The sequence below is a fragment of the Haliaeetus albicilla genome, chromosome 24, assembly GCF_947461875.1.
Source record: "Haliaeetus albicilla chromosome 24, bHalAlb1.1, whole genome shotgun sequence".
Taxonomy (NCBI): domain Eukaryota; kingdom Metazoa; phylum Chordata; class Aves; order Accipitriformes; family Accipitridae; genus Haliaeetus; species Haliaeetus albicilla.
Window position 1 is genome coordinate 20,510,400 of NC_091506.1, and position 26,493 is coordinate 20,536,892.

Genomic DNA, 26,493 nt, shown 5'->3' on the forward strand with positions numbered 1-26,493 from the left:
TAATTTGATTAAAGTTTAATATCTTCTTAACATGTATTTTGACTTGTGTGTTAAATATCATGCCTCATTTATCAGCTTGACCAATTCAATGTGTGGTAAGGGATGTTTTCTACTCTGTGCGAAAACATTTTTGCTGATTTTTTTATATTTTCAATAGTTGTGGAAAAAAATGCTTTTGAAAGGTTGTATACATGCCCCTGACTCATTAGTCTTTCACTTGAAAATATTTTCTTTGAACAGGTCAATGTTTTTCATCAGACACAAGTAGTACTGAATTGTTTGAGGGTGTTCAGTATATAATCATTATTACCTTGAATTGCCAGCTAAGTTTCCAATGTAGGATTTAAAAGTAAAGGGGGGTACAACACACCACAAACAATCTGCTGCCCGCCCCAACTTGTCCTGAAAGAGTTGTTTATCATGGAATAATCGGGTAGTTTTGTAATGTTACTTCTTGAATTTGTTGGAGTTTCAGCTGCAGGCTGATAATGTGTTGCAGGTGAAACGTAGATCATTTCGCTTCCAATTTTATTTCACATTTTCTCAACAGAATTTCTGTTAGTTTAACTGGGGACAGCAGACAAAATGTATGCTCCTAAAAATGTAAATCTAGTAAACAAATATAATTAATGTTTGGGCTAGAAATTACACCAGGAAATTGCAGAGTTATTTCTGATGGTTTTGTTGCCACTACTTTTTAGTTCATCTGTTTTTCTTTTCCCATGACTCTTTAGCAGGTGCATCTGTGCAATATGGCTGAATTTGAGAAGTGACATGCAGAGAAGCCTCCTTCTGTTCAGAGAAAAGCTGTGTGCCTTTCATTGTCTCTGTGCACAGGTCTGAGGAACACAAGCTAGTGTTTTGTTTAAAACCTTCAGATTTCCTTTAATGAACACATAGGGTTTCAAAGGTACCTTCACCCTCTAAAATTGCAGCAAAGTGTCGTATATGAGAGCAAACCACTGAACTAAAAAATTGAGAGCCTGGGGGGTAGGTGAGGAATACTGCTGGTTATGTTTTCGTAATGTTTAATCAGCAGTTGTTTATGGTAGTGTGAATTTTTCCAAAACTTGGAACAAAACTTCCAGAACAAAACTTGGCATGCATCTTAAAACCCATGGCAGGGTTGCATGGAGGAGCTGGACACAAAGCAGGGAAAAAATTTAGCAATTATTGCCAAACAAGCAATTCTCTCCTAATGTTTTTTTTTCCCCAAGTATGGAAACTTAGTATCATATCTAGGCATGTACAATAACTTGCCAGGTTTGCTTTAGCCAGTGGTTTGGGGCCTATTTTTTTTCCTGCTGGTTACTATTTGACCTCATCTACTTCTTAGTATAGCCTGTGTCACAGGAACCTGGTCAGATTTACAGCTTTTAAGCCATATAGGAAGGAAAAAATGTACCCGAGTTAGACCTGTTAGAGGTGAGAGAAAGCTGAAGAAGAGTTATTTTATCCTTTCAAGAGCTCAGGCATCTGTATTGATGGAGTAGTCTCCTCTGCTTCACCTTTTTATGGCAGTCTCCACTAAGGGCGAGTTAGCCATGTTATAAAGGATGTCCTTCTGTTGTAAAGTGATTTCTTTAGGTTTGAGACACAACCAACTACTTTTGTCCATACTGGATAGCGAGGAGGCTCTGCCTGGCGCTGTGAGACATGGGGCCTCTCTGGCTCCCCTGGGGCTGCAGCATGCTGTGCGGGTTTGGAAGTGATGCCATTTCCATCTCAGTGCTGTCCCTCCTCTCCTGCAAACTGACAAGTTGGGTGGCTGTTTTGCTTTTTGTTTCACTAGAGTGAAGAACAGTTCAAGATATGTACAAATTAACCTCTGATATCCCATTTCCCTTACTGCAGCCAAAATAACTTTTAAATCAGTTACCTGGAGACTTTTCATTCTAACATTTCTTGCTCCTGCAGTTGGTTTTTGTGGTTCACTCTCCGATGTTACTTTGGCCCTGGCATAAGGTAGGATCTGCCTTACAGACTGTTGGACAGGTGTCACAGCAGAGCTGTGCTGTAAAGGAGGCCTTTAGCAAAACAAATTGTACAGCTACATTCTCAAAATACCAACCTACAATATGACTAATGCATAGACAAAAAAATTACTGTTCTGTGTCATCTGTTAGGAGACTCTGCAGTTATGTGGTTGGAGTAGAATAACCAATACGAAAATACACTAGCTGTTTCCTCTAGATATTTTCAAAAGCAGGTCACCACTTGAGCAGCTATTCAGAGCACTATTTCACTTACAAGCTGTAGGACTAAAACTTTTAAGATTAGTCCAAAGTGAACTATATGTACCTGCTGCAGGGACAGGGTGCTCAGCACATTGCTAGCTGTTTGCAGTTAAACTTTGTACTGAACGTGTTGGCCCTCACTCTTGGAAGCATTTTGACAAACTTCAGCCACAGTGGCTTTGTAGCTCTTTAAAAAGCTCACAGACCACCTTTTCTTAGCAGTCTGCTAAATTATAAACAATGATGTATAGGTTTTATTTTTAACAATTTACACTGTAAATGTAAGTTTGCATTTGCTATTACATTCACAGCAGATAATACACAGTCTTTACACAGGCAGATCAGAACTGCATTTGACCTTAATATAACCATAAATAATTAATATTACTGACTGTAGCATAAAAATATTATTCAATGGTTAAAATAAATTACTGTTCTAATAGTCTAGGACAGGCTAACCTTTCTTAAGCAGTAGTTCACACTAGTGGGATTAATATGAATAAAAACAACTCAGGTCAGATGTTGCATGTTATATGATGAGGTACTTTTGTATTTGCCATCTTCACCTCTTACAGCTTGGTTTATAAAAGTGAGTTTTGAGGCCTGACATGACACAAAACAGTGGTTTGTCTTGTCTGTGGAAGTTTGCTTTGATCGGAGGCAGGACTAGAGCTACAGAGGCCCCTTCCAACCTCAACTAGCCAATGATTCTACAAGTTGTAGAAAATAAGGTATTACCTGTGCAAATTCCCTAAATATTTTAGTAAATGAAGCATCATTTATCTCTGTACATAGCTTTAGCAGAAATAAACTGCTGTGTGTTTGAATCCATGCAGTACCTCAGGTCCTTGAATCACCACAGGAAGATGTTTAGCAATGCGATGATGCCACCTCCTATGCTGTGACTGTTCAAGGGGTAGCGTCAGTAGATCTTAAAATACAAGTCAGCAAGGCTACAATCCTCCTCTTTGCATCAGGTTACCTGAGTAATGGCTAAGCTAGTAGAGGCGATTGCTTTCTTCATCCAGCTCCTGCCTCGCTTTAGTCCTGTCTGCTCAATACAGTTCATTGAGGAGGAAAAAGCCAGCTATACTTAGCTCAGCTTTCAGCAAAGGGAAAACTAGCTGCCATCCCCATGGGCAAGAAAACAGATGGGTGGCTGCTGCTGACTGAGAAATGTGGTAATCATGTATAGAACATGACCAGTGGTTTTTGTTGTTGCTCAATACATCCATTATTCAGTCCTGTGACTGTGCTCGATGCCAGAGTAAATTCCTTTTCTCAGTTAATATGGAGGCACAGCTTATCTGTAACATGTTGGGAAAATGCAAACTGGCCTTGAAAAAAAGAGCTGCTATGCTATGAATTCTTCAGGGAGTGTCTGATGAGAACAGTCTGAGTTCTGTTATTTTTAGGTCATGAAGATAGTAACTAGCCCCATAATCTGTAAAAATGCTTCAGGTTTTTTCAGGGGATGATCAGCTGTTGCATACATGATTGGATCTCTTTAATCCCAAGAGAATGTATGAAGGGAAGAATTACTGAAGGTCAGTACAATCTGCAAAAACCCTGAAAAAAGATTGGTCGCTGTAAATTACTTACAATTATGGCAGTTCTGCAAGTATACCTATGTCTGCCTTTTCTCTTTAGGAATGCAGCCTCATTTTTCCTTAGGAGTGTGAACTTTTAACTTACAGAAAATGCCTTTATTTTCAAAAGCTGCAGTTTAATTTCATAATACCATGATGTTACTGTAATTTCTGCCAGTGAAGGTGTAGGGTTTTGGGTTGGTTTGTTTGTATATAGCCCGGGCTATGCCACTTCAAAGTCAAAAGTGGGAAGAAAACAATCAGAGTGTAGATGTACACATTAGGGTGTTGTCTGTTAGAGTGGGTGGATGGGAGGGGATGCAGTGCCAGAAGGGAACAGTTAGGGGTATTTTCCTAGCATTTTTTTCCACAGATAACACTTCTGTTTATATAAAGTTTAGCAGTAATACACTTCTCCCTTTCACCAAGCTGCCATACACACATCCTTTAGATGAGGCCAGGAATTTTATAAAAATTTTTTTAAACTGGATTGCTTCAACAATTTGGGATTCCTTAACTGGTTTTCATCCAGACTCCTCTTAACAATTTATTTGGTCTGTTCACCCAAAGAAGGGGTTTAAATGCATCTTATTGCTATAAACTCAAATTATGTTTAGAGAAATTTAGACCAGTTGAAAAGTGATGGCAGGTCATTGCATTTTGGGATACTGTGACTATTGTATCTTTGTTAGGACAGCTCTAAGTTTGCCACTCACAGCAGGCTAACTGCCAGATACTGCTTTACTACTGCTTATGCTCATAGGGCTATTTTTAAAGAATTACCTTAATGATTATTTTGGTTTTGAGTAAGGAAGGGGCTTTTACCTGACACTCTCAAGCCCTTCTCTCTAATCCTAAAGGCCAGGAAGCGCTGTGTTTTGGGTTTGGTTGTTTTTTTTTTTCTAAAGCAGACAAGTCAAATGGTTTTATGTCATGCTGAAACTTCTGTAGCATGTCTTGCCCAGTGCTCTGGTGGCAGTTCTTGGGTAGTTACCATGCAAGCATACATGGACTCAGAAGGCTTTGGTGTTATGTGCCTGTGCATCCTTTGTTGCTGCATTTAAGCAGGAAAATGGCAGTTCTCCAGATGCTACAAGGGACTTGAAACCTGTTACTGAGAGGAGCAGTTGGCAACTTGTGTTTTATAGAAATGAACAGGCCATGCCTGGTGGAGCTCTGCTAGCTGTTGCTCAATGAGGAGGGGGCTTAGCCCTAGGCTGTGTTGTAGGAGGAAGGAGTGAAGCTTTGTACCCAAGAGCTTTGGCCCTAGGGAGATGCTGGATTATTACACTGGTTATTCCTGTATAGCAGTTTCTGGGAAAGTTCAAAAGTGAAAGCCAAGTCAAGAGCTTGTTCAGCACAATGGAGTGTGGCTCTTTGCCCAGGCACACCAAGGCAGGACAGAGCCCCTGGGTTATGACCAGAGAAGCGGATGTTTCCCAATTTTCCAAGGGCGTCTTTCCCACTGTAGTACTGTCTCTCCTCCTCCTCCTGGTCCCCGGAGCCAGGCTCATTCTGAATTGAGTATCTGTCAAAAAATGAAAAAAGCTTTCCAAATTATTTAAAACTACAACCCTGTAGGCTCATTTTAGTAGCACTCACACTTCCCTTTTTAGGGTCTAAGATTCAGCTGATACCTGCAGCTGAGTATGGCAGCTGATAATCATACACACTTGAAAGGGTATAGCAACAGTTCTTCCTCCAATCTTCAGTACTGTATCCTAGGAATGAGATGCTCATTCAACTTTACTGCAGTGTCTATCCAGATACTACAGCCAAAAAGACCCAGTCATTCTCCACACATTTAAATATCCTTCTCTCACCTAGTGAGACAGAATCCTCTCCTCAACATTACCATCTTACTCTTCTAAGGTAACTTTTTTAAAAAGTAAGTTCTAGTATTTTTTGTTTTGGCATCTCAATAGTTAACTTTCAGCAGATTCACAAAATTGAGAAAAATGAGTGAACTCAGGTGATCATTACAGAGCTTTGAATTTCTTGCTCAGAACTGAACTGCCAACTATAAATTATTTGTAGAAAGGTTTTTAAATCACAGTAAACTGTTTACTAATATCAACATGAAAATTTTGGAAGTCAAGCAAGAAAGTGTTACAGCTGCAAAAGAAACAAATGTGTTCAAAACACTTCCATATGAACACAGTGATCCCAAACATCTAAGCACATTCAGCATCATAAATTCAGCTGCAGTCACAGTAAAATGGAGAACACAGTGAACTTTCCATTCCATTCACAGCAATTTCATAAAGGATGAAATTCATAAACAGAACCAGTCATAAGTCATTGAATGGTTTTGCACAGCAAAACAGTACATGCAGTAAAATTCCTAGATCAAAACTGGTTTTCAGCTACGTTTAGGTGGCACTTAAATAAAATCACAACAAAGAAATGTGTCTTAGTTGTGCTGCATTTGAGTGCAATCTTTATATAATCACTTAAAATAAACAATTTAAATTTCAGATTTACACTGGCAATGATTACTATGATTTAGATGAGGAAGGACAGAGATGTCTTCTAGATGTTAGCTAGCTGGAATCCATTCCTTGGTCTTCTGCTTCTGGCTCAGGAGGATACAATTCATCCAAAATCAGCTCTGCAACAACAAAAAATTATGTTTCAGAAAATTATTTTTCTATTTGATACAGAGTACAATTATAGCTGGTATCCATTTGCATTTTAAAACATACTGACTGTAGAAGGCTACAGCAAATATCCTTTTTCAAGGTTCCATGGAAACAGGTCTTTAGATACGTGTTTTGTCATACAAACTTCTCCCCATCTTTTTTTTAATGCCTAAAAAGGCATTAAAGGATAGAACTATCTTGAGCAGTCAATTAAATTTATGTATTAGTGGAAAAACAGTAAACGGCACTTTGTTATTTTGCAGATAGTTCTGACTACTTACTAAATTTAAAACCTCATTTTTGTTAACTAATTTTAAAAAGTCACTAAGACAAAAGCATAGTATTTTGTATTTTAAAGGAAGAACCTGAAAGCTAACTATAGGTTTGCAAGGACATTTGTGCACCACCATCCCTGCCATCACAAGCTGTTACACTGTTTTGGTCCATTCCCAAGCATAACTAGGCAAGGTGTTGGCAAAGTTCTAGAAAACCTTGGGACACTCTAAGCAATCAGAGTAGAACAAATACATGGCATGCTGTTTAGCATTTCCAGAAAACTCACTGTAACTAATAGTGCCATGCTTGCATGACCTGCCTTACTGATGCAATATGTACACCAACAATGAAGGATTTATCAGCTCTACAACATGCATGTAAATAATGCCATGAACAAATGAAGAAGTGGCATCAAAGTATGAGGAGGAGAGGCAATTTCATGAGATTAGCGGTCTCCAGGAAAGGGACACCAGAAGTGTGCAAAGCAAGGGGCAAGTCCTGATGGACATGGGCTAGAGGAGCTTTTGGGCTAATGGAGGAAGGTTGGGGGTAGAAGAGGGAAAAGGAAGAGAGATGTTAAGGATGTGGGGGGTGGGGGGATGGTGGTCGGTGTGTAACAATTGCAGAGCGAAGGTGTAATGCTAGTTGGAGACTTGGAATAATGGATTTTTTTTTTTAAATAAGGTAATGTAGTGCAGATTGTTCTACTAAAGAAAGCTGGAATATAGGATTTTGTTTCACCAGATAGTAGGGGCATATTTCTATGGAGAGAAGAAAAAGATACAACTATTGAAGAAGAATAGTAGAGTAGTGATTCAGTACAAGGAAGATTGAGAAGCACTAGACTATGGACTGCCTTCAGAGGTCTGAGCAACAAACATCCATGGTATTTGGTACATGGTACTTGTTAAATGAGGAAAGGGACAGAAGTGGAATTTCTATTTCTACAGCATGGAAAAAAGCCAACATTATCATTTGACTCGTTTTACCTTCACAGGCACTCAGTTTTTGAGTCTTTTTGAGAATGGCTCTTACACCCGGCATGACTTGGTCATATTGATGGAGAACTTCCAAACAGTGTTCATGAAACAGTTTATCTTTCTGAGAGAGGCTGTATAAGAGTAAAACAGCATCCCGTAAAAACTGAATAATTTGTTCCTTATATGCCGACAAACTGTTCTCAGATCTTCTAATCTTCATCCACTGTCTATGTAACATTATGATTAGTGCCTTAACCACCTGCAAGAGGAAAAAAAGTGCCTCAATAAACAAAATAAAGTTATAGTAGTAGAAAACTTATTTCATTATGAACTTTACTGATTAATCTCTTCAAACTTCCAAATTTCAGAATATTTTCTAGCAAGCAAAAGCAACCTTCCTAGAAGGTGGCATCCCTTAAAGTACAGTATACTTCTGTTTCATTGTAGCTAAAAAAAGGGGCAAAAAGCTATTTCAGCATTGAATACCTTTAAATTCTCAGTAGATTAAACTCAGCTATTGTAGTGACATACCTCAAGATTACATTGGCAGTCTGTACCAGGTAATAAAACCGCTGGACTGGAACACCGCATGCACCTTGTCAGGAGTCTAACTGTCTATTACAAAACCACACAGATTGCATCATGAGTACTAGGGTTCTGCAGAATTATCAAACAAGCTCCAAATAAAGGGAGGCAGAAATGATATTTCATTACTAGTTTCAAACACTGGGTTTTTTTAACAGTTGATGTTTTTGACCCCCAAAAATTGTTAAAAGTTTTTTCCCTGTAAAACTTTGCAGACCTAGAATTTGCCTCGCACAGAAACCTTTTCAAACTTTCTGATAAGAAAGGCTAACAAGATGCAGTGGGCCTTAATTTTTTGCATACAAATATGTTTACACTTAATATAACAATGTAGATGGGGGATAATGAAAATGGTTCAGAATTCTTTCAAATGAGAGCAGAGGTGGAGCAAATAATAGAACCTCAAACAAGTTACCACTGTCAGTACAAACAATACAAATTAAGTTAAAAAGCTGTTCTTCCTATATATAATCATGACTATTATACAGCAAGCTAGCATTTCCACTGAATACAATGAATATAATTCTAAGTCACTACAGACTGACTTTTATATGTAATAACTCATATGATACAGTTTAGAAGTAATTAATATGATCAAAATGAATCATAGATCTTGCTTCCTTTTACTCCTCTATCAATTTAAAAGCAAAATAAAGCTTGATGTTGAACATTTACAGTCATCCTAGGATCTTTCTTGCTTTTTCAGTGACTTAACTATGACTATTATGACTGATGTGCTCTTTAAGAATAGTTACTGATTCAGTTTCAAGCAGCTACTCTTAAAATCAGCGTAATCCCTTACTGCAAGCCAATACTTCGTGTTCTGTTTCAGCTGGAGAAAGAGCTTGCTTTTGGAAAATTTGTGCATTGCCCTGCTCCTCCCACTCCCCCAGCTGGAAATAGCAGGAAAAAGCATATGAACAAACAACTGTAGTTACCTCTTGTTCCAGCTGAAGCCAAAGCATTTCAGATGCTGTTTTATCTGGTCTTGATGTAATATACATGTACAGTGCAAGAAGAAGGCAGGTGTCTGAAACAGAGATGACTTTGTTCTTTTCCCAACTAGTCAATTGTTTATGACAAAAATTAGTCTTGTCACACAAGAAAGCATTTCAGAAAATACATAGAGAGCTATCCTGGGACACATGATACAGGTTCAACTTCTTGCTTTACTTCAGACATCTTGTGCAGTGCTGAAGAAACTAGCATCCCTAAACTGCATATATGCATTTGTGGTAATACTGTCCTACTTCATTCATAACGAACTGGACAAAGGCTATTTGTCATGCTGAGTACTGGAATCCCTAAACTCAACAGTGTCATGAGCACAGATAAATTAAACTTCAAATCTCTTCAAAAGCCTTTTTTTCCTCATCAGTCTTTAATAAAATAAATATTAATCTGGCAAGTAGTTTTAAAAATTCGCATGGGTAGCAAAAGCACTGTATGTAGACAGATACCACAAGACAAAATACTCCTCAAACAATAACTGAAACACTGCACTAAAAAAAAAGTTTTCAAGTAATAATGTAGGCTTTTTGCCTTTTGGGGTTTTAACACCTTGGAGCAAGGCCTGTTTCCATTACTTCTAGTCATGCCAACATTCAACTGATAACAGTCTCTGTGTTATGCAGTCTTTTACCTGAATGAGAACAAAGTTGAGCAACTAACGTGTGGTGCTGAGCAAGAATACACAACAGTCTCACGGTCAAAAGGACAGCAGGCAAAGGAGTCTCTGGACACAGACAACGGAACAGTATCTGGCTACTCAGTAAGTCCTGAAAACTTCAAAACAAAACTCAGAGTTAGAAATGGGAAATGCACTGACAAGTTGAAAATACACTCTTTCTTGTACACAGCATTGTAATTTGTGCCTTTTTTAGCCATTCAAAACATATCTGATCTCAACTTACATGTCATAAACACAAAGTATACTGAAAAACATATTCAGTTACATTTGGCAGTCAGTCTGCAATTCATACTATGGTTGTGTATATTAGACCATTAGCAGATGAAATGTCTCATTTCTGAGAGTGGCATTTTACCTACCAGAATGAGACCTTGTGCTTTCATTCATTATGCATCTCCCAGCAGTCACAAAAAAACCCAAAATGAATGGTATAGATATTCTCATCAACTGCATATGGCCTTAAGAAGTTTTCTCACTTTCAAGTGACAGCTATGGAATGAGCATCTGCTTCATATAAACATCATAAGCAAATCTTGTTACTGATCGGAGGCGATTATCACATTCATTAGCAGCAGAGGCAGTAGGAAGATCCCTCAACTGCTTCTCAAAGGTGATCTGAGAAATGTGATATTCCCTCATACATGTCAAAACTTCTACTGTCATCTGGACAAATTAGTTTCAATGGAGAATGAAAATTGCTAAACAACAGAGTCTGAAATAATTTTAAAGCTATTACTGACTTACTTTATTAGTAAGTCCATTGTTGAATTTTCAGCTAATTTCACCAAAACTTTTAGGCTTTGGTTCAGTATACTATCAGTTTGGGAGCCTCTTGCAGCAGAAAAACCTAAAACCTGAAGCAGCTTTTTAAACAAAGAATGTTGAGGTCGATCGTTATTGGGAGCATCCTGTGGAGCTACAGGCAGCCCTCCTTGTGTCCTGGTATCTTCTTTATTATCACACTGATTATCACACAGCACATTTTTGTCCATCTTGGAAACCTGTTCATCTCCAGCAGCAGAACTTTTTTCCACTTCAGTAGATAGCAATGTGTGGACAACATCCCAGCTATAAAACGCCAAATAATAAAGAATACCCAGTGATATAACTGTAGTTTCTTCAAGAGACAACCTGAAGTCCTCCTTACTTGACCCCATATTTGTGTTGGTTCTGGAAGAAACAGCTGAATGGTTTCCACAAGAACCATTGACTGACTTGGCCGCCAATTGTACAGCTTGACAGTATGCACCAATATGGTGTTCTACCAAGGGCAAGAGATGCACAGCGCCTCGGATCTTGCAGCGTGTGAGGTGTGAGAACTCTGTCCGGCTTTCTGTTGGGCTTCCTTCAGATAATCCTTCGTCCATAGCAATCAAGTTCAGTCCTGTTATTGCAAGTTCTTGAGCTTCTCGCAGGGATACAAGAGGTGCAGTTTCTTCTTGAGCTGTCCTGCTGCTGGGTAGTTGTGTGGACTTTCTAGCCAAATAAAATTAAAAGAAGGGAAATACTTCAGAAGAAAAGGCAGAGAACATAGCTGAAATTTGAGTTACCCATATTCTGAATCAAATAATAGAAAGGCTAGAGTAATAAGAGATGTCTGTTCCCAAAATAAAACCTAAACTTGGGGGGGGGGGGGGGAATCCTACTCCCTGATACCTGCATGGAAGAGCAATTTCAAAGCATTCCTAGGTCTTGTTAAAGTAGTCAAGAGCTTACAGCTGAGTAACTTCAGCAGCTCACTATAAGGCATTGTCTGAAACTACATTTCAAACATTGGCTTTCCAATTTCATGCTTTTCATAACCTATGATATATTCTTATCTTCCCCTGATGTTATTTGGTAGCTTCTGGGAAGAATGGTATCTGTACATTACTGATCTGTAATATGTAGGGGCCTTTAAAGGACTACAACAGCAATAAAAAATTGTTTTCTTGGCCAGAGACGAGAGAGTTCAGCTCTTAAACTAGTCAAACTACAGCTACAAAGGCCAAATGCACCACCTCTACTTGCCTAAGTGGCAAGGGCAATGAGACACAAGCCTTGCTATGAACCCACAGAAGACAAGAATTACTAACAAAATAACATATCAGGAAAGCAAAGGTATTTCAGGAGCTACAGGCTTATTCTTTAAAGTGAAAATTGATTATAATTTATATCAAATATTCATATTTAAAATGCTTTACTGGTCGCTATAAATATATCTTGGAACATTACACATAAACTGTACATTACAAATTGAACATAGTTTAGACTTTGAAGATATAAAGCCTACTGCTCTCTTGACAACATTTTCAAGATTTCCTTCCCACTTAACTCATGATCATGTTTAAATGCTTCCCTCATTGCAATACAAGTTTTATGTCCTTAAGTGGTTAACAACAGCAGCTGCTAACAGTCACTCCCTGGTTTTACAAAACATGTTTCTGTGCCTTGCCCTAATACATAATTAACCTAGTTTATCTCTTAGTGTTGTTCTGCTGTCTAGTATCTATGATAATCAAAGATGAATAATCAAAGATGCAGAATGTTCCAAATTTTTCATTAAATGGCCTAACCAAAACAGCATTTAACACAAGGAATGAGCTATCCTACATGAATAAGCATTTCTTAGTACAGAGAATGCCACTATACTAAGAACATGTCAGATACAGTTTAACAAAAAAATATAAAACTTACATATCCAAATAATTAGGCTGCAATACAGCTCCAGGTGAAGGCTCAGAGTTACTGCTAAGAAGGTGGCAGAGTCCTAGTAATGACCCAGGCACAATGGGCTGCTTCATCAGTGCATTTAGTAAGATAGAACCTAATAAAAGGATACATAATTGTCTTTGGAGTAGCTTTACCATCAACTGCAACATCAACTGCAACATCAACAACAACAACAAATTAATATTTCAAAAGATTAGCCTTATTTATAGTGCTGTCAACCTCAATCTTTTCATTACAAATCTTCTTTCTCTACAAGAGAATGATTTTCAGAAAAATTGATTTAAGATATGATTTAAATATTAACCAAATTATATTTAGAGATATTTTAATTACAATCCCTTATTAGCAAAATAGCTTAAGCCAAATGATAGTACATCCCAACTATCCTGATGACTTGCTCTCCATGTTCCAGTCCAGACATTAAAATTACGTGATGCAATTCTGTTCTGAATTGTAAATAAAATAGTACCCTGAAGACTTCCTGGTGTTGACTGTGGTACATGTTGCTTTATTGTTTTTACCTTAATTAAAAAAAAAAAAAAAGTACATTTTTCCTGGTTTTGTATCAGTTTACAATAAAAAGCATAATATATTAATACTGAAAGAACCAGCCTTGTAATAAGATGCCTCCTGATCCACACCCTTCCATAAAGCAAAACCCAGGCAAACTTTTTTCTAAAATAGAGTAACAACATAAGAATGTTGTTATGATACAAAATAATAATATAATCTGAAATGTTTTACTGCAAAAATCACAATATTCAAAGCAAAAAGCAGCGAGCTGAACACCACTATTTTGTGCAGTGGCATTGTACGTAGCAGGCTCCTCAGCATGACACTGCTTAGTAAAGGCATCCGAGCTGTTCCTCAGAAATGCTCACTATTTCTGCATTAACAGAATTAAGTTACCTCGTGCGTTTCGTTTAGGTACAGAGTTGTAGGAACCGTTTTTTCCCATTGCTTCACGCTTCATGGCTAAAACTTCAGGATGGGTTATCTTACCGTCTAAAACAAACAGTAATTATGAGTCTAATGTGAGAACTACATTGCTTATGTATATGTACCTATCCTTTACACACATTCAGTTAGCCATAGCTGTTATATAGTTAAGCAGACAGACTGTATACAAGACAAATGTTTTTTACTGGTCTAACTCAGATACGTCAAACAATGGTTAAGAGCTGTGATGCAAGTAGAATTGTTCCCCAAAATAAATTAGAAAAGTGAATAAAATTTCACCTTTACTGTCAGATGTTCCACAAGTTGTTCACTGCTATTGCTCGCAACTTTTCTTTTAGAAAAAAACAATACCTTAAGTTGAATTCCCACTAGTAGCAGAGATTTACATGACATTAGTTAAAAATCAACATAAAATTCTTCAAACAAACCCTCTCTCTCTCTCTCTGTTGAGCATTTCATAGTCTTCCAATCATCTATTTATGTCACAGTTACTAGCCAAACTGAAGCCAAAAGCCTTGCAGGGTTCAGAAGACAAATAACCAAGTGTGTTTTTCAAATGAACAGGCACATTGAGTGTTTTTACCATAACAAACATTCAGGAGGCTAAAAGAATAGCCATACTACTGCTTTAAGGCTACTGTATTTTTCTTTTTGATGGAGTTCATACTGCCCATTTGGTTTCAGATTGAATACCATAACTGACAGTAATATCTCAGATTTTTCATGACTCTTCCTGTAAGGATTAGTTGATGATATCCAGATTTCTTCCATTTGTTATTTCCTATTGGAAACATGGCAGTCAGCTGCTATAAAAACCCACCATTTCTTGTTTCATATTATAGCAATCTTCAAATACATGCATATATTCATTTCCTAAGCTTTATTCAAGGAATTTCAAGATACAATGTTGTGAGAATTACTGCCCTACACATAAAAGAGGAAATGAGTATACTGTTTCAGTTGCTTCTTTCAATACGGCTAAACATGTACCCTTTAAAATAAAATACCCCAAAAGGTCAGCTTTAAAGCCAAAACCACAAGAATACCAAAAATGCATTAACTGACTAGCAGAGCGATTCAAGAAATAGGCAAATTATTTCCTTTTCTGCTTTATTCAGTGAGAGAGGCAGATTAACAATTTGGATATTTCAGTTCATCACATAATAAATGAAAGTTCTTCATTACGGCCGATAGCCGCTTCATCATTGACATCTTGGCATCTGGTATACAGGCATTACCAAGGTGTGAATTAAAACAATCTTGATGCAAATTTGAGTCATAGCTATTTAAAACCAATTGGTATAAAATGGAAAGAAATTTAAGCAAAACGGAAATCAAACAAATACTTGTTTTTCCTCTACAGTGAACTTACTGAAACTGTTCAGTCACATAGTACAAAAATCCTTATCTAAGGCAGAATGTTCATATGCAGCTAAAAATGTTGCAAATTGTATATGGGTTTACCTTCTTTGATCAAAGTAGCTGGGGCAATCAAATTTCCTGAAGAACACGATGGTCTAGTGGACATTTCAGCACTGAAGGATTCCTTTGTAGGAAAAGATCTTTTTCCAGGCTGCGGAGAACATCCTTCTGATTTCACTTGTATCGCAAGATTCTTTTTAGGGCTAAAATAAAAATCAAACACTTAGATGAATCCGTATTTCTTTTGTAATTATTTTATTAAGCAATAAACAAGGATCTTTTTACACTGATGTTTTAAAGGTACTTCACTATAAACTCTTTGCATTTCTGTCACAGATACGAGGAAGGCTCTTTTTGAGCAAATTCCATAAAGGTCAGCAGACTTTTTTGGTTGTATTTTTTAAAGACAACAACTCCTACCTTGGCATTAAAACTGTCTGAGTAACATGTTTATTTCTTTCACAGTTCTGAAGTCGTGTCCTTAATTCATTCATTTCTGCATCTTTGAACTGCAACTCTGACTGTAATGACAGTAACTGAAAAAGGAATTAAAAAGACAGTTTTACTGTTACTGAATAATTTAGAGGTGTTATAACTGCAGAGCGACTAGAATTACCGTAAGATTTCAAGATTACCATCTACTTACTGTAAACTCTGCACAAGATCTCCATTTTTAGGTATGTTAGTCCAATTAATACTATCTTAGAACCAAGTGCCACAACTTCAGGCAAGAAGCATATGACTTGTTAAGACAGACCAAGTGTCACGCAGAGCATGACTACAGTGAGGCTGTTAACTGCAGAGTAGACAGGACACAAGCAGCCACTGTCCTCTTCAGGGCTTTCAGAAAGATGACTGCAACAGGAGTAGCAATCTGATCAGAGTCATAAAGCACATCCTGTCACTTTTTTCCACTTTAAAATACATTCCAATTTCAATGTTCTTGGGACTGCTTAAAAAAAGCGACGAGTAAATGAAAATCTCTCCTACTTGAATTTTACTCTTTTATTTTTGCAGAAGAAAACCCTCAGTAAGTTCTTATAAATGCTTTCTTCTAGATAAGAAAATAAAAACATTCATCATTTGGAAATTTCACACAAATGTTCTTCCTTTGACTAGATGGTCTGTGACATCATTAAGTCATACAATTAGCTGCTGCATGTGATGTGCAGGTAATTGACGTATTTACAAACCTTTTTGGAGAACTCTTTTTCTTTTTCACTTAAGGTCTGAGTTTTTTGCTGTTCCAATAGCATGTATGATCTTTTCTGTTCCTCCATAGCATACTCCATCTGCTGCATTGAGTCACGCAAAATTTTAATTTCTCCATTTTTAGTAAGAATTTCATCCTGCATTTCTTTCAGCTGCAAACAGATGAATTCCATTAAAGGATGTATATAACCAAATGTATGTATTTATATCATTATGTGGTTGAAAATTAGATATATTTATACTTTCTAGGGAGAAAAATGCTCCTGTAACCCAGTTCAGAAATTCTGCAACGTTGCTTCTCATTTTTTTCTGATTAAATCAGGCTCAGATACGTTTTTCTCTAACAGAATTATAAAATGACAGCAAAGGCACGTCTTCATATACCATCCTGGTATCTGTCAGAGACCATTCTTCTCTTTCCCCTTCTCTGTGATTATGGTCTTTTTTGAAAAGTATTCAAGTCACACACATCAATGATTTATTCACTGTTCAGATGATAAAAATGATAATTTAACTATATTTCATCTAGCATAGCAGCCAACAAGCACGCTGTCCTAAGACAAGCTAACGCCCCCAGGCAGTATCTTCATGACCTATATAGTCTCAAATACTTTCTGAACAGCCATTACCCTCGGAGACAAGACTTCGGAAAGATAATAAATGAGTTACTCAGACAAGCATGGAGGAAAAAAGCAGAAAGACACTTCTACACCACTATGTAAAATTATGGTTTACCCTCACGTTGAATGCAGTGTACAGGTAGGAGCTTCCCCAATAAAGAAGGACATAAAAGAACTGGAAAAGATTCAGAAAACAGAGGTAAGGGTGAGGAGAGAAAAGTAAATAGGGTAGGACCCTCCCACCTGGGAGAAAGCACAACTGTGAGGAAACAAAGGTCTATGGAGGTGTGAATGCCATGCACAAGTTATTCCTTGTTTAATGCTTCTTGTTAACAGCCAAGACCCATCCGCTGAAAATCACTAGGTGCAAAGTTCAAAATAAAAATCAAAGAAATTTCCCAACACAATTGTGTTGGTAAGCTGTGGACCTTTTTCACACTAAAAAGGTATCCAAAACCAAATACACAAGCGTTTAAAAAAATACACTGTAGAATATTAAATACACATATAATACTTTGGATCAGGAAGTGCCTACCTGAAATTTTACCAGAGGCTAAAAGATGACTCTGGTAAAATATCGTCATAAACTTGCTTAGGTCTTATATTCTTCCTAAGCTGTCTGCCAAAAAAGGATGGAGTTGGTATGGGCATTTGTACCTTCTTTTCCACACCTATTTCTTCCCCATAGTATCTTTCCATAAGGGATCATCAGAAGGTAAAGTAACATAGCACAAACATCACTTTACTTTCTTAAATCTTTAAGTTGCCCCAAACGGCTCTTGGTGACTAACTGACAGGACAGAGGAGAATCGATTTGATAGGAAACAAGTAAAACTGACAAACTAGCATTTGCTAATCTGAAATGGCCAAGAAATTAAATATTGCTTTCACTCTTAATATTACTAGAGCTGTTTCTAGTACGATGCTTTTCACAGATCCATAGATTTCAAAGATTACTAATCAACTTGATTAGAATGAAATACTTGGAACTGAACTTATTCCACCTTTCAGTTAGCCCTGTGAAAAAATGTGATGTTTAAGGGGGAGGGGAAGATATTGCTAACCTTCTGTTTAATTTCTTCATGCTGTGTTTGCAGTACTTCAAACTGGAACGCATCTCTCATCAGACTATCTTCTGTACTGCTTGCTGCTGCAGAAAAAAGCCAAGATCTGTTCTGAAGCACGGCTGATGCATGTATATCACTGATGACCTAACATCAAGATTTTGTTATTTACCATTACATAGGTCTGAATATCTTAATATTTATACTGTCACTACAAACAGGTAAATTGCACGCACCTGATCACCGCAGTAACTTTTCTAGAGCTCCTGCATCGATCCTTGAAACGGAGAAGAAAACCCTCCCCCCTGAAATTTCTAACATCTTGAAAAAGTAAGTGCAAGCATTTCCTCCCAGATAATTTTAGCTAATGCACCCTGCCACAAGTAAGGGTTAACTGGAAACTTTGTGACCTGGACAGATTACAAACGTTAGCATTGCTCACGCGCGTACTGAGAGGATTTAAGCCCTTCGTACTTAAGTGTGAGCGAAGCCCCGTGTCCTGCCTGTGTGCTTTCTCAAAGTACGCCTGAAAGTCAACGGCTAATATGGGACGTGTGATGCACTTACTGGTGGAAGTTAACGGTTAGGGAAAGGAAAAAATCCGGTAGCCAGCACGCACGATACCATGAACAAGAGGTAAAGGACGCTGCAAGTGGGCGGCACTCGGGGCCCGTTTTCGGGAGCAGGCCGAAGGGGCAGTCGCCCACCTCAGGCGCCCCCCGCCAGAAAACGAGCGGTTCCCGCTCCCGTCAGCGCGGCGCTCCGGGCCTCGACCAGCCCTCCGAGCACTCGCCGTCCCACCGCCACGTTCCCGGAGCCGGGAGGGTCAGCCCCACGCAACTCCCGGCCGGGCTGACGACCGAGACCTGCGCGGGCTGCAGCGAACCCGCCGCCGCCGCGGCCCAACCGCCCTCCCCCGCCCCGCCGCCCCGAACCTTTCGGCCTCCTCCCCGCGGCGGGGGCGATGCCCCGGGGCTGCCCCGCGGCCGCCCGCCGCTCGGCGCCGCTCGCTCCGAAGGCGGCCCACGCGTGTCTCGGGAGGGCGGCGGCGGCCGCCTCCTGCGACAGCGCCTGCGAAGCCAGGATGTCGATCTCCTCCAGGTCGTCCGCCGTGAAGTCGTCGTTGTCCCCGAAGGGGTCTGACGGCCCCTCCTCGGGCCCGGCCGCCCCCGAGCTCCTGGGGCGCTTGTGGGGCGGGAAGCCGTTCTCCAGGGCGCCGCCGCTGCGGCCCGCCGCGGCCGGGGGGGCGGTCCCGGTCCCGGTCCCGGTCCCGGTCCCGGTCCCGGCCCAGCCCTCCGGGCCGCTCCGCTTCCGTGGCCCGAGCGGGGGCTGTGCCGCCATGGCGGGGTCCGCACCGGAACCGCCGCCGGCCCCGCGGGGGGGACGCCCCCCGGGCCCAGGCGCCGCCGGCCGCGGCCCGGCCACGCCCCCGCGCCGCGCCGCCCACCAATCACCGGCGGGCAGGGCTTCCCTCAGACCAATGGGGCAGCCGCCGGACCGACGGCGGCCCCCGCGGATCGAGCCCAGCGCCGGCGCGCAGCGGCCGCCCGTAAGCGTCCCCGCGATTGGCCGCGGCGACCCGCGCTGCAAGCGCCTCGCTGATTGGCCCGGCGGCGCGCGGGCGGGCGCGAGCGGGGCGGTTGGCGGCGGTGGTGGTGGCGGGGGCCGGGGGGGAAAGGGCTGCTGACGTCATACCGTTAGCGGGTGATGTCATAGCGCGCCGTGGTGAGGGCTTGGCCTACTGACGGAAGGCCAGGCGCCGGGCGGCGGTGCGGTGGCGCTGGCACCGGCACCTGGGCGGGTGTCGTCACGCGAGGCGGCCGGGCCTCACGTAGCGTCGCAGGTGCCGGCTGCCGCAGGGCCGCCGTGCCAGGAGTGTGATGTCACGAGCAGCACCTGCTGATGTCACGGCGTACAGACCCTGCAGGGCAGGGTTGGCAGGCTGCTGGTAGCCAGCCCGCGGGCCGGCCGGCCTGCCCCGTGGCGTGGCCGCGCCGGTGCCCTGGGCTTTTTGGTGGCAGGATGGCACCAGGTGAGGTGCTGGAGGGTGCCAGTGCCACGTCCTGCCGGCGTGCGCTGGTGCACGGTCATGGCACTGCCAGCCGTCGGACGGGGCCAGCTCTGCTGCCTTCACCTCTCTTGGAGGCTTGGGGACAGTGCTCTTACCTCGCTGGCGCTGGCTCACAGAGAGACCAGCCAGATACTTGGACAAATGTGGATCCCGGCTGTTGTCCTAGCAGGCCGTTTGTATTCTTGATCCTTTCTGTGTGAGGACATCCTGTGGTAGCTGCAAAGAAGAACGTGAGACTGCGAATGCGGGTGGCACACAGTTGCTTGTACCCCATGGGAATACGAGCCACAAGACTGTTAAGGAAAGGAAATTATTTTTACTCGACAAACTCATAATGCTCGTGAAGACCAGAAAGCACGTACTCTGCTTTTCTGTTGCAGACTCAGAGGGGTTTTATGTCCTCAAAATTTGTCCTTTTTATTTTTTTTTTAATTGCACTCCTAATCTAACACTTGAGTCTATAGAACAACCCATTAGAAAAAGACCCTTTGCCCCGTAATATTTGCCCTCATTAGTATTGCTGCAAAGGTAGTAATCAGAGTAATTTTTTGCTTGCTCTGCTAAATCATTGGCAAACGTATTGTTTACTGGTTAAATGCTTAGTTGCTTTAGCAAAGAAAATAGGATCTTAAAATAGGTTATTTTTGTGGGTTTTTTTTCTAATGAAGTGGGACCAGTAAGAGATAATAGTGTCAGGGAAGTGCAATATTTGCAAAAATGCTGTACTAAAAGCTTGCTGTTAATTTACCAGGATTAACTTGCTTTTGTAATCATGTCTTAGTCTGTTTTTAAAAGCTGTATAAAGTGGATTGAAAAATATACTTTCTAGCTGATGTAGGCTCTGTATAACTTAGGTGGCTGTGAGGTCACAGCTATGTTGATAAACTTAAGCATAGATTAGACAGTAGTCTTGCAGCACATTTTTAAAACAGGGTTAGTAATAATTTTCAGGGCTATAAATTGGTTTACAAATCACTTGGTGGTCTCTAAGTGAAAAACATAGTGCTCTTAGTATGACATATTTCTAATTCCATCAGAGAATTCTGATGCCTCCTGTTCACTTCTCCATTTCCCTCTGGCATAAGCAGCAGTAGCCTGTGATCAGTCAGTAAGGCCAAAAGAAAGCCCTGAGGGCTAGTGTTCTCAGCTGTGCTGTCTCATCCCAGCTTCTCTGCTAAAGCAACAGTAGGTGATCTCTCTGAACTTAAGCAGGCAGGGCAGCTGCATCTGGTCAGTAGAGGTGCATAAAAAAGGGGCAGTCTCAGAGGGGACAATACTTCTATTACTTTAGTTTTGAGGTGCTGGCTTAAGATTTTGTTTTTCTAAGAAGCTGTATTTTACTAATAGGTGTACCAAACTGGGGAAATTATGGAGGGATTTGATGCTTAAATCATTGAAGGTACCATTATTTGTGTTTAGAAATTTATTCTTTTTTATTCTTTGTAGTGGGAGTGGTAACATAATGTTTGTTTCTATAGTCTAGCGATAAAGAAAAGGTGGCTCTTGCTTTTAAGAATGGGTTTGTTTGATTATGTTTAGAGATGCTTCTACTAGATAGAGTAAAACCAAAACTGCTTGTTTTGTTTAAAACCTCCTCTTTCAGGTTCTAGTGCTCTGTTTCAACTATCTCTTTGTAGAGACATGTATGAGAGCTTAATTTAAGTAATCTAAAAGGAACTTGATTGAGACTTTTCTTAGTCTTAATGCTAACTTTTTTTGATAAGTCAATAGGCTTGTGCTACCTTTACTATTTTTTTATTATTACTACTTTTAAATAACAATATATTGTATAAGTGATATAGCTTCAGTTTTACGTTCTCCTTTTCCTCTACCTGAAGTTGAGGAAAAATGGAATGGTAGAATATTTGCACATACTTTCTTTTTAACAAGATAAACCAAGATACTGACTCTGTTTTCCTCTACTTTAGGTGTTCCTGGTAGAGAGAAATGACTTGTAGATGAACAGAATAACAACAAAGTAAGTCTGAGTTGAAGAGCTGAAAAATTCTTTGTGAAAATATGTTATAAGTATGGTAGTTGTTGCAGGAAATAGGCAGCTGCCACATAGTCCATGTTAGGAATTATGTGGATTATGTGGATGCCCCCTCAGCAGGGCTCAGCCCTGGGTTTCTGCTTGAAGAAGACGAGTTGCTAGTCTGCTGAATAAATAAGTGGTTTATTTAGCTGACATGCAAAGCAGCTTGAGCTGGGTGCCTCTGAAGATGGATCCCTACTGCAGATTGTGCACCCCTATTACACCCTTACAGATTTCCCAGAATGTACCACTCATCACCCAATCCCCAAATCTAATCACTTAATTCTGGTGGGTGGCCTCTTGATTTCTTATTGGTTTTCTTGATCACTGGGCTGGCCTTGTTCTAAAATTACCTTATTCCCTTGGAATTGTTCGTTGGTCCTTTTCTTCTTCATTCTGCTTGCATCTGCTGGTTTCAGTTTTGTATTTGCAACATTAGCTTTATCAAAAAGTTTACTCTTGGTCAGCTCTTGCAGCCTAAGGCTTCCACTACTTTAGTTTCTAATGCTAAGCAAGGCTATTAATCCTGACAATTCTCAACAGCAGTGGTAACTTACCTGCTTCTGCTGTCTGCGTGTTGAGGCTTCTCAACTCTCAAAGCCATAGAAATCTTCCAGCAAAAGGGGGGAAAAAACCAAAGAAACCAAACCTAGAAGCTTGAGGTTTTTTCCTCTGTGTATAAGTACTTAAAATTTGTTTGTAATGAGAAATAACATATTTCAGTGGCTACTGCTAAATTGTGCTGGTACAGTGTTTCCAAATTGTTGTTTAATTACCATCTCCAGTGCTGTGTTATTGGAACCCTCAGTACTCCCTGAAACAGCCTATTTATATAAATGGTTAGCTTAATAATTGGCAAATAACTAGTTTCTTGATGAACCCTTCCCAGTTTGTTTTAAATACTACTGCCTGTGGTACTGTTTTCTGGCAGGGAGATGAAAGTCAAATAGTTATTATCTACTGATTTTTTTTGTCTGTCTTTCTGTGGTTTGCTTACATTGAGCCTTAAATGTGAAACTCAACAAGGAGAATAGAAGAAATCAAAGTGTGACTTCAACATTACCTGACAACTGTGGCATCTGTTTATTTTTATAGCCAGACCTTCTTATCTTCTTATTTCAATTGAATGTTCTACTTGGGACTGGTGGATCCAGGTGCCAGACCTCAATCTAGTGAGCATTAATCTGTGCTAGCAGTGTTATAACATTAACTTTTTACTCTTGCAGTATTTTTAACTACCTTTCATTTGTTTGCTTAGAAAGCTTTTTTACTCTGATCTTCACTGAAGTTTTCTTGCAAGTGAGCTAAAACCAGATCCCTTGGTATCTGTCTTGGCTTTAGCAGAACCTTGTCTGACTGACTTAGAGTAAAATCAGTCTGCATATAATTGGGGATTTGTGTGTATGTTCATATGGGCACATGCAGCCTGGAAGGGGGAAGCTCTTTAGCATAATTAAGCATTAAGTCTGGATTTGTACAGTTCTTAGTGCTGTTGACAGTAATGGTTATGTTTATTCTGAATACTAGTAAGAATTTAATAACTTCAGTGCAAGTGGTGTTTCTTTGTCCGTTATTTTAATGAATCTGTCTTGCTGCATTTGTGGTAGTGCTATCAGGGTGTTCAAGGCTTTGAAGTCATGCAGTGTAGATATGGTAGGGGAAGTGTGTATTTCACAGATGAAAGGGAAGAGGTGTGACTAAGGTGGGGAGGTGTTAAGAGATAAGCACCTGAGAGAAGATGCAGGATAAACCCAGAGCTTGTCTTAAGGCAATGATAAAATTTTGTTGTGCAGCAATAACGGTCTAGACCAAGTAACAAATAATGCAGGCTTACTCTTTTTATTTTTTATTGCCTTCACTTAACTAGCAAGCGATGATTGTGTCTGATCAAACGTAGGGTGATACAGTCCATGTGTACCTAGATAGCTTTACTAGTGAAATCTCCAAGGCTGGAGAGTTGGGTTTTGTGTTCTGGTCCTTAAAATACTGAATAAAACAAGACTGGAATAATTGGATGACTGATATGTCCAGGTATCAGCAGAGATTATTTTTTTTAGCTTAACTTCTACAGTTTGGGGTACTGAAATGCAAACGAATTCAGTGAAAACTTGTTCTAATAGCATCTTGATCCAGACTGGAGACTTGATTAGGAGAGGAGGTAGTCCAGTGCTAACAGCTGTGAGCGAGAGGAAAAGGAAGCACAGAAATCTGCTGTCATTTCTTGAAAAGAAGGTGAAATAAGATAATTTTTTATATCCCCCCCCCCCCCTTGATAAAAATCTCTTTGGTTAGGCTACAAAATGGCATATGGAATTATACTCTAGTTAATCTGCGAAGTAGGACTGTCAAACTAGGTGGTAGCATCTGAGTTTTGGACAGGTGTCTACAGTTTTGTCATTTGAGGTTCTTGGTCCTTCTGTCTTGGTCCTGTTGCTTGCTACTAAAGGAAAGGCAGGGCAAGAATTCTTAATCATCTTAATTGAGTAACATCAAGTAAGGAGGCACTATGTGACTTCTAATGCTGTCATACTGTTATAAATAATTTTGTCCAAATTGGATAAGAACTTGCTTTCTAGAAGTAGTTTTCTACAAACAGAATGAGTCTGAAGAAGTTTTAACTGTAAATGGAATGATGCTTTTATTTGACTGTTTCAACATACCAGATGGCAGAATCTAGCAAAAATAAACTCTTGGGAGTGAACTGTAATTCGCTCATGGTTTAACGAACAAACTGTCTGTCCTGCTATTGCAGGTAACTGGGCATTCCCCTGGGAACTCTTCCTGTGTGGGATGAAGTTTGGCTCTGTCACAAGCTGTTCTCCTGTACCCCTGTTATTACAGCTTTGATGATTTCTGACCCTTGGATTAAAGGGACAGAGGTTTGGGGAAAGTTCCTGTAAATTCTCAACCTGTGTTAAACTGGTTGCTAGTAACAGCCAAAGCACTCGCCTGAGTTTTTTCTTCACTCTTCTATTGATGAATAAATATTGTCTGGTAATCTCTAAATAGTAGTAAAACAGGATCTAGTTTTTAAAGGTCTGCAGAAAAGGCTTTTTTTTCTCCTTTTAATTCCCTGGGTGTGGCTTTTGTAGCTGCTGAACTAGAGGTGATGTCAGGTTCTTAAAGCTGACAGGCAAGAAAGGGGAAAAAGATTAAGATGTGCATTTGGGAAAACAAGATACTACTTAGTTTCCTCAGAGGTGAGATCCCTCGGAAGAAGGGGTCCTCTGGTGCTCTCTGGCATATGGCAGGCCTTGGAGAAGAATAAAGGAGCGGTTAGCTTTGTTTTAACAAAGGAAAATATAAAGTCGTGGAACCTAACCAACAGCATAAAGAAATCAACTTTCTACTTTTTTTTTTTTTTCTCCGAAGTGGCTTTAAGACCCAAAACCATTGAAGGGGCGGATGTATTTAAATAAGGCAAGGAGGAAAAAAAATGCTTGGAGCATTGTATGGACTTTTCAAAGAAGAGTGCTTTTGGAGAAGTATGTTCAGTTATGACTGCAGGCTGTCCTGATGATGAAGTCCTGACCTTAGTCATTGTTCTTGGGTGGAGAAAAAAAAAGTGATTAGAGGAATCGCTTGTGAACAGAACTTCAAGGTTGGGGCGGGGGGGGCAAGTGTGTGTTTTAGTCTTTGAACTAGAGAGAAAGCTTTTTTTGTAAACTCGGGGAGTCTTGGCTATACCTAACACAGCCACTTTTTAAAAGCTTTAAAATAGACGAAGAATATTGTCGCTGCACTGAAGGTGGGAAGGTCACAGCTGAGTCAGCATCCACATCCCTGAAACTGTCGTGAAACTCGGCTGACGCTTGGCAGTTGTGTGGAGAAAGTGACCCTGGTGGGTTATGGACAGGATTATTGGTTTGGAGCTCTTGGGCAAACAGGCTTGCCAAGGGGAAGCTTGATAAGCGGTGCAATGTATGTATGGCGGCTCTTATGCTCAAATAAGCATTAGGCTTGTGTTTATTTCTAACAACAGAATCTTTCCAGGACTCTAAATACAGGCCAAAGACTTATCCTTTTGCTGTAATAACATCTGACAGCAAATTTAACGATGTAGCTCGTGCACCAAGCTGAATTCAGTTTACTTGATTCTTGTGTGTATCTTAAAGTGTTCCCAACCCCTTGCAGGTGAACAGGCTTTCAAAAGAAAACTGATGCTTTCTGGACCACCTCTTTTCCTGAAGATAACCTGCAGTTTTTTGCATTGCTCTAACTGAAAACTGCTTTAGTGCTTAGCTAAATAAGGAGGGGATGTTGTTAAAACTTCTTTGCTGTTTTGCCATGTAAGAGCATCTTGGCCTTGGAGGTGTAGGTCTAAGAAGAGATGCCGAGGTGTCTTCAGGTTTTTCTCAAACGGGGTCGTGAGAAGTGAGAGTGGAAGGGGTGCAAGGC

The 26,493-nt window shown here is 40.2% G+C and overlaps 1 protein-coding gene and 1 long non-coding RNA gene across 6 annotated transcripts; one reads left to right on the forward strand and one right to left on the reverse strand.

Moving 5' to 3' along the window:
• Positions 1-6,237: 6,237 nt before the first annotated feature.
• ATRIP (ATR interacting protein) lies at positions 6,238-19,377 on the reverse strand. Of its 5 annotated transcripts, none has more exons than XM_069769678.1 (13): positions 18,925-19,373; positions 17,990-18,072; positions 16,287-16,457; positions 15,514-15,629; positions 15,136-15,296; positions 13,621-13,716; positions 12,676-12,805; positions 10,744-11,475; positions 9,952-10,094; positions 9,248-9,339; positions 8,256-8,339; positions 7,734-7,983; positions 6,238-6,437 (listed from the first exon to the last, which is right to left on the reverse strand). In XM_069769678.1, exons 1-13 carry the CDS (start codon positions 19,328-19,330, stop codon positions 6,370-6,372), a joined length of 2,532 nt encoding a protein of 843 aa, XP_069625779.1. In that variant the 5' UTR covers positions 19,331-19,373; the 3' UTR covers positions 6,238-6,369. The 5 variants fall into 5 exon arrangements, with proteins under 5 accessions (XP_069625779.1, XP_069625778.1, XP_069625780.1 ...); XM_069769677.1 differs by having other exon boundaries at positions 17,990-18,075; XM_069769679.1 differs by lacking the exon at positions 8,256-8,339 and having other exon boundaries at positions 17,990-18,075; positions 18,925-19,377.
• Positions 19,378-19,489: 112 nt separating this feature from the next.
• LOC104321803 (uncharacterized) lies at positions 19,490-25,163 on the forward strand. The gene is made up of 3 exons (XR_011321999.1): positions 19,490-21,459; positions 21,989-22,038; positions 24,848-25,163. It is a non-coding gene; the product is annotated as an uncharacterized lncRNA (long non-coding RNA).
• The last annotated feature ends 1,330 nt before the right edge of the window (positions 25,164-26,493 follow it).

What these genes read in the sequence shown, in the direction of transcription:
- ATRIP (XM_069769677.1), bottom strand. Translation starts at nt 19,330, where the DNA reads ATGGCGGCACAGCCCCCGCTCGGGCCACGGAAGCGGAGCGGCCCGGAG. An exon ending in AGCTACTTTGATCAAAGAAG is followed by an intron (nt 13,717 to 15,135) that starts GTAAACCCATAT and finishes TGTTTGTTTTAG; the next exon opens with ACGGTAAGATAACCCATCCT. An exon ending in ACAATGGACTTACTAATAAA is followed by an intron (nt 10,095 to 10,743) that starts GTAAGTCAGTAA and finishes TTTGTTTTGAAG; the next exon opens with TTTTCAGGACTTACTGAGTA.